Source organism: Danio rerio, chromosome 9 (assembly GCF_049306965.1).
Source record: "Danio rerio strain Tuebingen ecotype United States chromosome 9, GRCz12tu, whole genome shotgun sequence".
NCBI lineage: Eukaryota > Metazoa > Chordata > Actinopteri > Cypriniformes > Danionidae > Danio > Danio rerio.
In genome coordinates, this window is record NC_133184.1 from 25,211,650 (window position 1) to 25,224,316 (window position 12,667).

Consider the following 12,667-nt stretch of genomic DNA (forward strand, 5'->3'; position numbering starts at 1 on the left):
AACATATACATAAGAGTTGAACTTGCTATGTAATTATTTCTCACAATATAAAAAATACATCTTTTTTAAGATCTTAAGCCATTGATATTGCTATATTATGTTATATTATATTATATTAAATGATATTATATTATATTATATTATATTATATTATATTATATTATATTATATTATATTATATTATATTATATTATATTATATTATATTATATTATATTATATTATATTATATTATATTATATTATATTATATTATATTATATTACATTATATTATATTATATTGTTGCTGTTGCTGTTGTTGTTGTTAATAATAATAAGAATTTCATTAGCTTATCTTAATGACACATAGCAGACAGTAGTAATAGCTAAATATTAGACATTAAATGTTTCATAAATGTATCCAGTTATCTGACACACTAAAATTCTTTATTTAAAGGCTTGTTGCCTATTTTCACAAAGTTTCTTCCTCAAATTAAAGGTGAGAGCGAATAATTATCATTGTATCACATGAAATGTGAAAACTTTCTCACTCACAATCCAGAGACAGGCCTCATTTAACAAAAGCACGGATTTCAAATGTTCAAGAGAAATCCCAAATGCAGTTTAAGTAAATCTTGCACTTCAATGACCAGACGAAGACAAACGAATATCCACATAAAAAAATATTTTATTTTCAGTCTGGCAGTCATCCCAGTCTAAAACCGTAATTATTGCCCAGATTAAATTCCACTTGGCATTAATATGCAGAGCAGACCAAAGATTTATTGGAAGTCATTATTACTGTACCGCACCTTATCACAAGTGTTTTGATTTAGTGGGCTAAATTAAGCTGTCAATTCAGAGATCTGCCAGTGCTTCAAGATCTATTCTCAAGTGTGCAAACTCTGCTTTTTAACACAAATTAAAGGAATCACATTTCTCTGGTACAGTAGTCACAGTCCTCACCGATCAAATAAATGCTGTCATGAAGATGTGGCCACGGTGCATAGTCTACATTTCTAGACCTTTAAAGATTTGTTTACTTTTTTATTTGTGTGTGTATAAAATAAACCAGCATGGCTTATGATGCAAAACATACACAATGAATGTACACATCTGAATTTGTGCAGATTAAGAGAGATGTTCCTTCTGTTCAATTTTAATTATTTTATATTTTTTCACCAATTTCTGTTTAATCTTAAAGAGAATATGTTTTCAACACATTTCTAAACATGATTTCTAATAAGATAATTTCTAAATTTCTATGCCATGACAGTAGCCTGCACAATATTTTGCTAGGCATTTTCAAGATACTAGTATTCAGCTTAAATACAAATTAAAGGCTTAATAGGTCAATGGTTAACAAGATGAGTTAGGGTAATTAGGCAAGTCATTGTATAACAAGCACTTATTCTGAAGCCAACTGAAAAAAAATCCCTAAGGGGCTAATAGTATCAACCTTAAAATGGTTTTTTTTAAAAATTAAAAACTACTTTTATTCCAGCCAAAATTAAACAATTAAGACTTTCTCTAGAAGACAAAAAATACTGTGAAAAGTTCAGTTTTCCATGAATATCACTTAAGTATCACCATAAATATTTGCAAAAGAATGGATATTTCACAGAAGGGCTAAAAATTTTGCCAATACTTATTGGGAATATTTTCATTTGTTACAGAATTATAGTTGCTAAATTTTTCATTCTTTTTTATTTTGAATGTCTAAAAAAATCATTGTGAAATGATTGAAAGTAAACGTGTCTTCACACTTGACATTTTTTATTTCATTTTATTTTATTGTGTGAAGAATGCCATGCAAACTTCAGTGCTTTTCAAACAAGCAAACTTCAGTGCTTTTCAAACAAGCAGACCTATGCACAAAAGTACGGATACAGAGAGCACACTGAAAAGATGCGTCTGTGTTCACTTCACTTCACATGTGTGTTCACATATAAACGCAACACTGACCAAACACATCTAACCAAACCAAAAACAGGCCAATTCATTACATAAAGTGGTACTATTTTAGTTGTTAGGAAAGCTACATAAAAGCATTACCATTACATAAAAGCATTTGTGTACATTAAGGTAAGTATGTATTACTTTATTTTCTCTTTTCAATCTCATTTCAATGAAAAAAAAAATATTTAATTTTAAAACATGCACATTTGTTTATTTATTTATTTATTTGTTTATTTATTTAGTTAGTTAGTTAGTTAGTTAGTTAGTTAGTTAGTTAGTTAGTTAGTTAGTTAGTTAGTTAGTTAGTTAGTTAGTTAGTTAGTTAGTTAGTCTCTTTACTACAATACTTGCAACAACATTTCTTTTCTGCTGTCATGTTCAAAGCTATACAGTATGAATATAAAAAGAAAATCACTTAAGATCTGCTTAATATTGAAAAATTGTGATGCTGTTACAGATGGTACCCCTTTGTCGTGGTGGGTGGACCGCAGGGGAGAGAAGAGGACCTACTGGGGTGGATTTCAGCCTGGGGTTCAGCAGTGCTCCTGTGGCCTGGAAGAGAGCTGTGCCGACATGAACTACTTTTGCAATTGTGATGCAGACAGAGTGTCATGGTAACAAGGCAAATGCAACTCATTATGTCTGTTAGAGTACAGGGATGGATCTTACTTAATAACACTGTCGCCCATTCACTGATAATTGAGCACAAGTTCTGTAATTATGGGCTCAGAACCAGATGAAACACAGTAAACACCCTTTATGGAAGCTCTCAACTTCTTTTATGTAGAATTTATACCAGATCCAGATTTAATGCACATAATCTGTTTATGAAATAAGACAGATTATATATATATATATATATATATATATATATATATATATATATATATATATATATATATATATATATATATATATATATATATATATATAGTCGTATTATTCTGGAGAAAGTCTTATTTGTTGTATTTCAGCTAGAATAAAACCAGTTTTAAATTTTTTTAAATCCATTTTAAGGTCAAAATTATTAGCCCCTTTAAGCTTTACTTATTTCGATAGTCTGCAGAACAAACCATCGTCATACAATGACTTGCCTAATTACCCTCAACTGCCTAGTTAACCTATTTAACCAAGTTAAGCCTTTAAATGTCACTTTAAGCTGTTTAGAAGTGGCTTGGAAAATATCTAGTCAAATGTTATTTACTGTCATCATGGCAAAGATAAAATAAATCAGTTATTGGAAATAAGCTATTAAAACTATCATGTTTAGAAATCGTCAGCTTGGAATAATAAGGTTATATCTGCGTTCTGAAAGACTTTGAGATATTGAGCTTCAAAGTTTTTGCATTCCATAGCAAACAGTATGTGTGTAACATTTTTTTTTTTTTTGATAAAAAGTCTTAAAATGTAAACAACGTATAAAAAATACCCCATATTGTAAATAAGTTGTCATTTATTAAGAATATTACAATAACTCAATTTTGACAAAAATGTCAGATAGAACCTTATAATTCTAAGGTGAAGAAATGTGTTGAAAAGAAATTCACAGATTAAACAGAAATTGGGAAGAAAACATAAATAAACAGGGGGGCTAATAATTTAGGGGGCTAATAATTCTGACTTCAACTGTATATGTTGAAATACATCTATATTACATATACTGTTTTTTGTAATAGTCTGTCTTATACTGGACAAACCTACATCTATTTGATTTAAATAAATAAATAGACAGACAGACAGACAGACCTCCTGTGAAATTTTTAAAGTGTTGTTTTACACTACAGATTAAGGACAAGTTCACAGTATTTTCAATAATATTTTTCTTCTATTACAGTATATCTTTTCCTCTTCTAATTTTGCTGCAATATGATTAGTTTTTGTTATGTTCAAATATTTTAAGGGCAGTATTATTAGCCCTCTTAAGATTTCTTTTAATCGGCTACAGAACAGACCACGGTTGTCCAATGACTTGGGTAATTAACTTAGTTAATACTAGTATTTTCAAAATAATTAGAAAACTTTGTATGTGCTGTCTTCATGTCAAAAAGTCAAAAGAAATTAGAATTAAAACTAGTATAGGTAAAAATGTGTTTAAAAATCTTTGTTAAAACAACACTTTTGATTTTTTTATAATTAAATGAATAATAATTTAGACTCAGATGAAGTTGAAATATATATCGTAAAAGTTATTATTTTAAATCGGATATATTAAATTATACCAAAATGTGATTTATTCTTTTCATGGCAAAGCCTAAGTTTTAGCATTACTACTCCAATCTTGAGTGGAATAATGATACAACAAACAAAATCAATCTAATATACTGGTTTGATACTATGAAAATATTTTTCATTAGTATCATCGTTAAAAGCTGTTCTGCCACTTAACATGTTAGAAAAATTTTATTTACTGTTTATTTTGGTTAATGTAATGCATTATTATTATTTTTAATGAACTGTATTACCAGTACATTAAAGACACTATATTACAATAAAGATTGTTAAATATTGTACAAATTTTGTTCAATATATAACCTTGAAAAAAAAAATGAATATAGAAACTTTAGATGATGATGGTGATATTTAGATAATTTTTTTAGATGATTGACTTATGCAATCATTGTTTATTTTAGAGGATATTTCAGTGCATCTGAATGTTTGGAGTGTTTATGTGTTCATACATATGTTATTATAACTGTTTTGAATGTGTGCTTTTGTTTACAGGGAGAATGACACTGGTGTCCTCTCATATAAGGAGCACTTGCCCGTGCGGGAGATTGTGATCGGTGACACTTACAGACTGGGCTCTGAAGCTATGTATGTCGTGGGGCCCCTGCAGTGCTCTGGGGATAGTAAGACCACTACTCTGTTGTCAAACATGATATTAGGAAGAGAAGAAAGAAAGAGATTAAAAAAACAGAAAGAGAGCACATATTTCTATGAATAAAATGTATTTATTAGCTGTCTTGGCTATCAAGTATATGACATGTATCTTTCTTGCTCTCTGTTAGAGTCCCTCTGGAATGCTGTGTCTTTTTATCAAGCGGCTTCATATCTGCAGTTCGCGTCTCTGCAGGCAGAGCTTTCTCTCGATGTCTCCTTCTTCTTCAAGACCGCTTCCCCCTCTGGTGTATTCCTTGAAAACATTGGCCTTCACGACTTCATCAGGGTTGAGCTGAGCTGTGAGTCTATGAATATTTCTATGAGATTATACTAAATATTTTATGAACACATCTATATTAAAAGAAGACATTTAAGATTAAACTTGCAAAATTCAGTACTTAACCACCCTGTTATTGAATCAATACCCATGTCTATGTCGTTTTACTTTTTCTTGTGTTGGTTGTGTTCTAACTGTAATAATTGAATACATCATTTCAGAGAGAAAGCAGAAAATTGGTTAGGTCTTAACTTTATCAATGAATTAAGCACAATGAACTGTACAATGAAAATTTTAATGCCATTTAATGTAGATAAATTATTTTAAATGATAAATTATCAACGAATAATATAAACTAATAATAGTTCATGAATGTGTGTGTGTGATTGAGAGAGTATATGGTGACATCCAATTCTGGGAAGGGCATCCGGTGCATAAAACATATGCAGAGTAACTGGCTGTCCATTCCACTGTGGCACTTCTTCTTTAGTAGCGCTTGTTATAAACGATATATCTCTGCACTTCATTATTTTGTAAAAATGTTGCCTACATAATCTTTGATCAAATACCATAACCTTTCCTCTTCCCCGAATCAACTTTTCTTCACTTCTCGATTCTGACCAGGCAGTGTTTTGTATATGATACGATTCCCTTTGTAAAATTCAGCTCCTTCTTCTCATCATCACCAGTGCGAGTCTTGTTTCACCCCTGCCTTAATGGGAGCCAGTGGTTCGAATATGATATGATTCTGTCTGTAAAATTTAGCTCTTTGTTCTCGTCATCATCTGAAAACATTCTTCACTAGAGTGCGCATGCCATTGGTGATTCTAATGGACAATAATCCTTCACAACTGTGGGCAAACTGGCATTCAGTTCTTCCTCCAATTTGCTAGACATGGCCATTTTTCAACGATCCAAATTGTTCCCAAAAGTCAAAATCATGCAACTTACTACAATTTGTTCTCATATCAGAAACCCTAAAACCATTTCAATTGGATGTACATAATGATTGTGGTAGTAGACATAAAAACATTCCAGCTTTTCAAAGTTATTTTAAAGTTTCTGATATGGCTTTGTCAAGCCAGTGTTATCATCAGACTTCACTCATTTAGTTTATTCCTGAGATAATTTTTTTTTTCAGTGAAAAGGTTAATCAGTTTAATCTATTATTGCTTAGTAGTGTTGCTAAGTATAACCTGAATGAACATGTGGATATACCATTTTTGGCATTTTTCTCTTTGATTTTGCTTTAATCCCAGCATTAAGTTTAGTGGTGTTCAGATTTCTTGTTTGAAATCCCATGTTTCTGTCCATCCAGCTCCCACAGCGGTGACTTTCTCCTTTAATGTGGGCGACGGGCCAGTAGTCCTGACAGTCAAATCTCCTGTGCCACTGAACGACAGGCAGTGGCATTGGGTTCGAGCCGAGCGCAATGTGAAAGAGGCATGCCTGCAGGTTGACCAGCTGCCCTTGCGGATCATTGAAACGCCACCTGATGGACACCTTCGTCTTCAGCTTGGAAACCAGCTGTTTGTTGGTAAAGCGGATATTTAAAAAGTACACTACAAAATTAAAGTTGTTTTTTTTTCTTCAGTCAGTTCAAAAGCAATTTTCTTTCCTTTTCATGCATCCGCTGCTGAAAAGTATTTCTGATTGCTCATTTTCCATAATTTCCTCTCTCATCTCTCAGGGGGCACCGCTACAAGACAAAGAGGCTTTCTCGGATGTATTCGGGCATTTAACATGAATGGAGTGAATTTTGACTTGGAAGAAAGAGCCAAAGTGACACCAGGAGTGAGTTCAGGATGTGCAGGTCACTGCAGCAGTTCAGCCGGGCTCTGCCACAACAGGGGGAAATGCGTTGAGAAGAGCAGTGGTTACATGTGTGACTGCACTAACTCTGCTTACGGAGGACCCTCTTGCACAGAAGGTAATGTGCTGATAAAATAAACCTTTTAAGACCAATATGTTAGACACAGAAAATTATCATTAAAAGAAAGCACTTGAAATAGTTTTCATAATTGCTAATGACATAAAACGAAAGAAAATTCGTTTTTTTCCTATGACTTGATGAAAATTAAAAAAACAAAAAATAAGTAAAAATACATGTGGAAGGAAATGTGACATTTTTCCATTTTAATATTTAGATGCACTCTTACAATTAGAGTCATGAATCTAAAATAGCTTTTTGTGTGCACGGTGATGGAATAATGAATACCTCCAGCAGCAACTCCATCATCTGTGTAAAAGGACAGTAAAGTAATATAATTAAAATGTAACTTGATGATTGCAAAGGAAAAACAGTTTGGCAAAATGATAAATATATGAAAAACGTGACACCAAATGTCACTAAAACATGCAGTGCAGTCTTGCTAGCTGCTGAGTAATACTTTTTCATATACCAGTCTGCACAGATTTTTCAGTTCATTTATTTGATTGCTCATTTGTGCCCTGATTGTTAGTTATTACACAATCAATTAGAGAGATACTTATGATTTCATGAAAACCAAATAACAAAACAATAACAATTTAGTTTAAGTGCCAATTCTCATTATTAACCTGTGGCTTATTGTCAGGGTTCTGCCACTTTGGTCTTGAAAATTCTTGTTTTGGTGGCAGAGCTCTGACACTTCTCATGTCTGGTCCTGTTTCTGTCTCTGTGTGAGCGCGCGCCGTCGTGGGTGTACGTAGAGTGTGCGCGCTCCTGCTTGACGCGGCCGCGTCCGCGCCCTGCGTCCGCGCCCTGCGTCCGCGCCCTGCGTCCCTCAGATGCGTGCGCTCTTGTACTCGTGTTTGTGTTTTCGTCTGTCAGCAGCATGGTGTTTCATTCCCAGCGTCTCAGTCTTGTTGGTTTCGGTTTTGGTCGGCGCTGGGATGAAGCATGCATGCTGCATATGTGAGCGCATGGTGAGTGTTTTCATTCATCGTGTGCTCGTGTCTTGCGTCTTTTGTCAAAGCACATGGCTCGGTGTTTACATTGGTCACGTGCTTTTATCGTGTGCTTCAGTGTTGTGTTATGTGAGCGCATGGCTTGTATTGTCTCTCTGTGTCATGCGCTCTCCCGTCTATTGTCTAGTCCCACCCTCCTTGTTAACCCATATTTAGTTAATTGTGTTCACCTGTGTTTCAATTTACTTTTTTGCTTTATAATCCCCCTCATGTTTTCAGTCCTTTGCCAGTTCGTTGTCTACACTCCCCGTGTTCCTGATCCAGTCTTGCCTTGTTCTTGTTGAGCCAAGTTTGTGTGTTTTGTTAATGTTTTCCCCCTCGGGGTAGTTTTGTTTTGCTTTTTATTTTTATTTTATTATTAATAAATACCCATTGTTTCTTTGCACTTGAGTCCTCGCTCCTTTTCCCCACCACAACCGTGACAGTACGAACTCGCCATAAAGAGGACTCAGCAGAAAAATGGGTAGCTTCCTCTTTCCATCTCCTTTTCTTGGGGGCTCTGTCAAACACCAGCTGCTTCAGGTTGTCCAGGAAATCTCCCTGCAGCAGGGAGAGGTGGACATCAGAAATTTCGCCCACGACTTCCTTGCTGTAGTGGATGGCCTTGAGTATGAGGATAACCTGGACCTCAAGGAGGCATTTAACATCTGCCTAACGGAGCCCCTCAGCCCTGTGGAGATGGAGAGGCTGGAGTACCTGCCATTTTGGCGCTTTGTGTTTAAGCTCCACCAACTCTGCACAAAGCGCCAGCCCACTGACTGCTTGACATATCCATCTGCAGTCAGTGGGGGCCCCAGTCCTCCAATGACCCAGAAACGGCGAAGGAGGAGGAAGACCGGGTCTGCCTTACCTGTCGCCCACCCAGAGGTGACCGAACCTGCTGCAGCCCTTTCAGTTACCATCCTGGCTGCAGCATCACTTACTGAGGCACCCGCAACAGACACTGCACCAGTCCTGCAGGCAGTGGAGTATACTGCAGTGTCTGAAGAGGTGGCCAGCTTCCCACCACCCAGACCAAGGAAGCGTCGGAGGAGAAAGGGCTCCTCCACCACAACGGCTCCAGCCCCTGAGCGCCCTCCAGTGTCGGCTCCAGCCCCTGAGCGCCCTCCAGTGTCGGCTCCAGCCCCTGAGCGCCCTCCAGTGTCGGCTCCAGCCCCTGAGCGCCCTCCAGTGTCGGCTCCAGCCCCTGAGCGCCCTCCAGTGTCGGCTCCAGCCCCTGAGCGCCCTCCAGTGTCGGCTCCAGCCCCTGAGCGCCCTCCAGTGTCGGCTCCAGCCCCAGAGCGCCCTCCAGTGTCGGCTCCAGCCCCAGAGCGCCCTCCAGTGTCGGCTCCAGCGCCAGAGCGCCCTCCAGTGTCGGCTCCAGCCCCAGAGCGCAGCTCAGTGCCGGTCCCAGTCCGGCTCCTTGCCCTGCCGGCGCCATCCAGACGTCTTGCCCTGCCGGCTTCAGCCCGGCTCCTTGCCCTGCCGGCACCACCCAGACGTCTTTCCCTGCCGGCACCACCCAGACGTCTAGCCCTGCCGGCACCAGCCCGGCTCCTTGCCCTGCCGGCACCACCCAGACGCCTTGCCCTGCCGGCGCCACCCAGACGCCTTGCCCAGCCGGCCCCAGCCCGGCTCCTTGCCCTGCCGGCGCCACCCAGACGTCTTGCCCTGCCGGCGCCACCCAGACGTCTCGCCCTGCCGGCGCCACCCAGACGTCTCGCCCAGCCGGCCCCAGCCCGGCTCCTTGCTCTGCCGGCGCCACCCAGACGTCTCGCCCTGCCGGCGCCACCCAGACGTCTCGCCCTGCCGGCGCCACCCAGACGTCTCGCCCTGCCGGGCGAGTTTGTGTGTTTTGTTAATGTTTTCCCCCTCGGGGTAGTTTTGTTTTGCTTTTTATTTTTATTTTATTATTAATAAATACCCATTGTTTCTTTGCACTTGAGTCCTCGCTCCTTTTCCCCACCACAACCGTGACACTTATTCCCTGCTTATTATTAAAGTGGTGGTCCAGTGTGTATTTTAAAGCTTGGTGGTGTTTATGGGCTGCAAAACAATGAGTGCTCATGCTTCATTTGTAAAAATTCATTAAAATACCAATGTTTGGATGGCATTTTAGCTTTCTCTGCTGTAACATTACACCACCTCTGGCCATGCCCCTTCATTGCGCAGGGTGTATGTGTGAAACCTAAAGGCTTTATGACATCATTAACCCAGATGTATTTTTATGTAGTCCCCAAACTTCGTTGGCTGTAGGCTTTGCTAAGCTAATGCTGTAAAAGCCTATGTTGCCCTTTGCATTGAACTTTGAGCATAATACATTCATAGTTGTTGTTTATGTTCACACAGCTACATAAGGCAAGGCAAGTTAATTTATATAGCACATTTGATATACAGTAGCAATTCAAAGAGCTTTACATAAACAGGAATAAAAGAGACAAGCATTAATAAAAAAGAAACAATTAATATAAAAAGAGATGAAAACAGCGTAAAGACAGTTTTTCCATATTCCAAAACACCGGTGTATCATATTTTCTCATTTTACTCTGGGACTTCTCCATTCTGGTGATCACCCTTTTCTCTGCATTTTTTCGGTACCTATTCATCTATTGGACGTCTCCAACATAATCGATTTTTCACCTAAAAACGAAAAGTTAAGCTTTACAGCTCTAATTACATGCTCCCAATTTCAACTTCCTTCTGGAAAAATTATGCAAAAAACATACCTTTTTGTGGACCACCCCTTTAAATTTGGCTGTTTATCATAAAGTGTATTCTTCATGGCCTTATTCTACATCTCCTGCCTAATACCTAAACCCAACTACTATCTTAGTATATATAAATAAGCAGCAAATATTTTTCAATTCATTGAGACAAAAGTCATAAATAATAGTTTATTAATAGTGTGAATTAACCTTAAAATAAGGTGTGACCCATAAAACAAATAAATAAAATATGAAATGCTTTTCCTTTTTTTAATGAACAGATGCAAAGTAATAATTCAAATTCTGATTTTAAAATAGAATCGATTCGCCAACAGTTATTATGTATTTCTGAATACTTCTTACTACATCATCTTTGTTTCAGACATGATGAAACTGGCATGTAATGTGTAACATGAACCCATGGATGACTTTGTGATGTCTATAAATTAGCATAATGTACTGTAAAAATAATGTAGCCATATGTTAGTGGGCAAGCTTTGCCAGTCTTTGAATAACTGCACTCTATCAAAGGCTCAGTGTTGCTGGATTGGAGGGCTTTGATGTTGCCTGTATGAGCACTGAAGGCACAGAAGTCTTGGAGGCGTATGTGTTGAGTGGGATTGAACATCTTGATGTACGGAATCTAAAACAAAGCTACTTTTTACATAAGCTTATATTTTAGTTCACAAACACTGCCCTTTCATTAGGGGAGAAAAACAAATCCATATTGACTTTAATGGCTTTTCTTAACCTTGCTATGTTTCAATTCAATCTTCTTGTGTGGGTGGAATGTTCAAGCATCCTGCTAATAAAAGTTATGACATTCTGGCACATGTATATTTCTTATATGATTTTCCAGAAATATATAATTATGTAATCTCTGTCAGTAAACAGGAAGGTAAAATCTATACATGTGTATTCAGGAAGACATCAAAAAGTCAGATGTGCGTATAAAGCAGTCTTCCTTCGGTTGATCTGATGAGCTGTGCTGATCAAAGGCACTGAGGATGAGATGTTCTGTTCTCTTCAGCCTGTCTCTAATAGAGTCTGTCATTGTGGTGATGCATATTGTTCAAATACAGAGAGAGACGAAAATAAAATTATTAATGGAGAAGTACTTGTCCTGGTTTCAGCCGGATAGTTACAGACTTATAATGATATTGGAAACGTAATATATGAAATATAGACTCACTGGTTAAAAAATACATCTGTATCATAAACTGTAAAGTCTGTCTCTCTGTCTTCTTACAGTGTTCACCCCATTCATTTATGATAAATAATATTAAGGTAATATCTAATATCATAGAAAAAAGGGTTGCACATGATTGACTTGTTAAATCTATACAGCCTTCACACAACAATTTATCAAGCCCACAAAGTTTTACATTACATATTTATTTTGTTTGATTTGTTACTTTTTAAGTTGTTAACTAAATTTGTGAAATACATAGATTTGAAGATTTTGGTTGACATAAATAGCTCTTTAGGATGAAAACCAAAACATAGGCTGTTAAATATAAATCCTAAAAAAAAAATCTGAGCCTGACAACAAAAACAATGAAAAGCTAAAATAAATGGAAAACTGATTTTATTTTAAATTGTAAGTGCTGAGAACAGACATTGCAAGATTTTATTGCAGAAATAACTGACAAATCGCAATTTTGAAAAAAAAAAAAGCTCCCACACTATCGACATCTCATCTTTCCTCTAGCGAAAACACTTCTAAAACATACATCTGCTGTGTGTGACATGTTTTGTCATGTAATTGCTACTATTCAAAACCCTTGTGGCCAGCAGCATGCATTTTAAGTGTTTCAACCAGCAAAAGTAATTTATAATTTATCAGATTTTGCAGACCAAATTTTATTCTTTCAGTATGATAAAAAAGGTATTTAAAATAATATCTAGCATTTTATAATAACTACACACTATGAATAAT

General features: G+C 36.9%; 1 protein-coding gene across 3 annotated transcripts in view; it reads left to right on the forward strand.

Moving 5' to 3' along the window:
- The window catches only part of cntnap5a (contactin associated protein family member 5a), a 141,351-nt gene that overhangs the window by 106,296 nt on the left and 22,388 nt on the right, over nt 1-12,667 (forward strand). For all 3 annotated transcript variants that reach the window (XM_073912676.1, XM_009304680.4, XM_068223603.2), the window contains 5 exons: nt 2,396-2,552; nt 4,660-4,787; nt 4,947-5,117; nt 6,414-6,632; nt 6,786-7,025. In XM_073912676.1, coding sequence (XP_073768777.1) covers nt 2,396-2,552; nt 4,660-4,787; nt 4,947-5,117; nt 6,414-6,632; nt 6,786-7,025 — 915 coding nt within the window. The remainder of the gene's footprint in view (nt 1-2,395; nt 2,553-4,659; nt 4,788-4,946; nt 5,118-6,413; nt 6,633-6,785; nt 7,026-12,667) is intronic.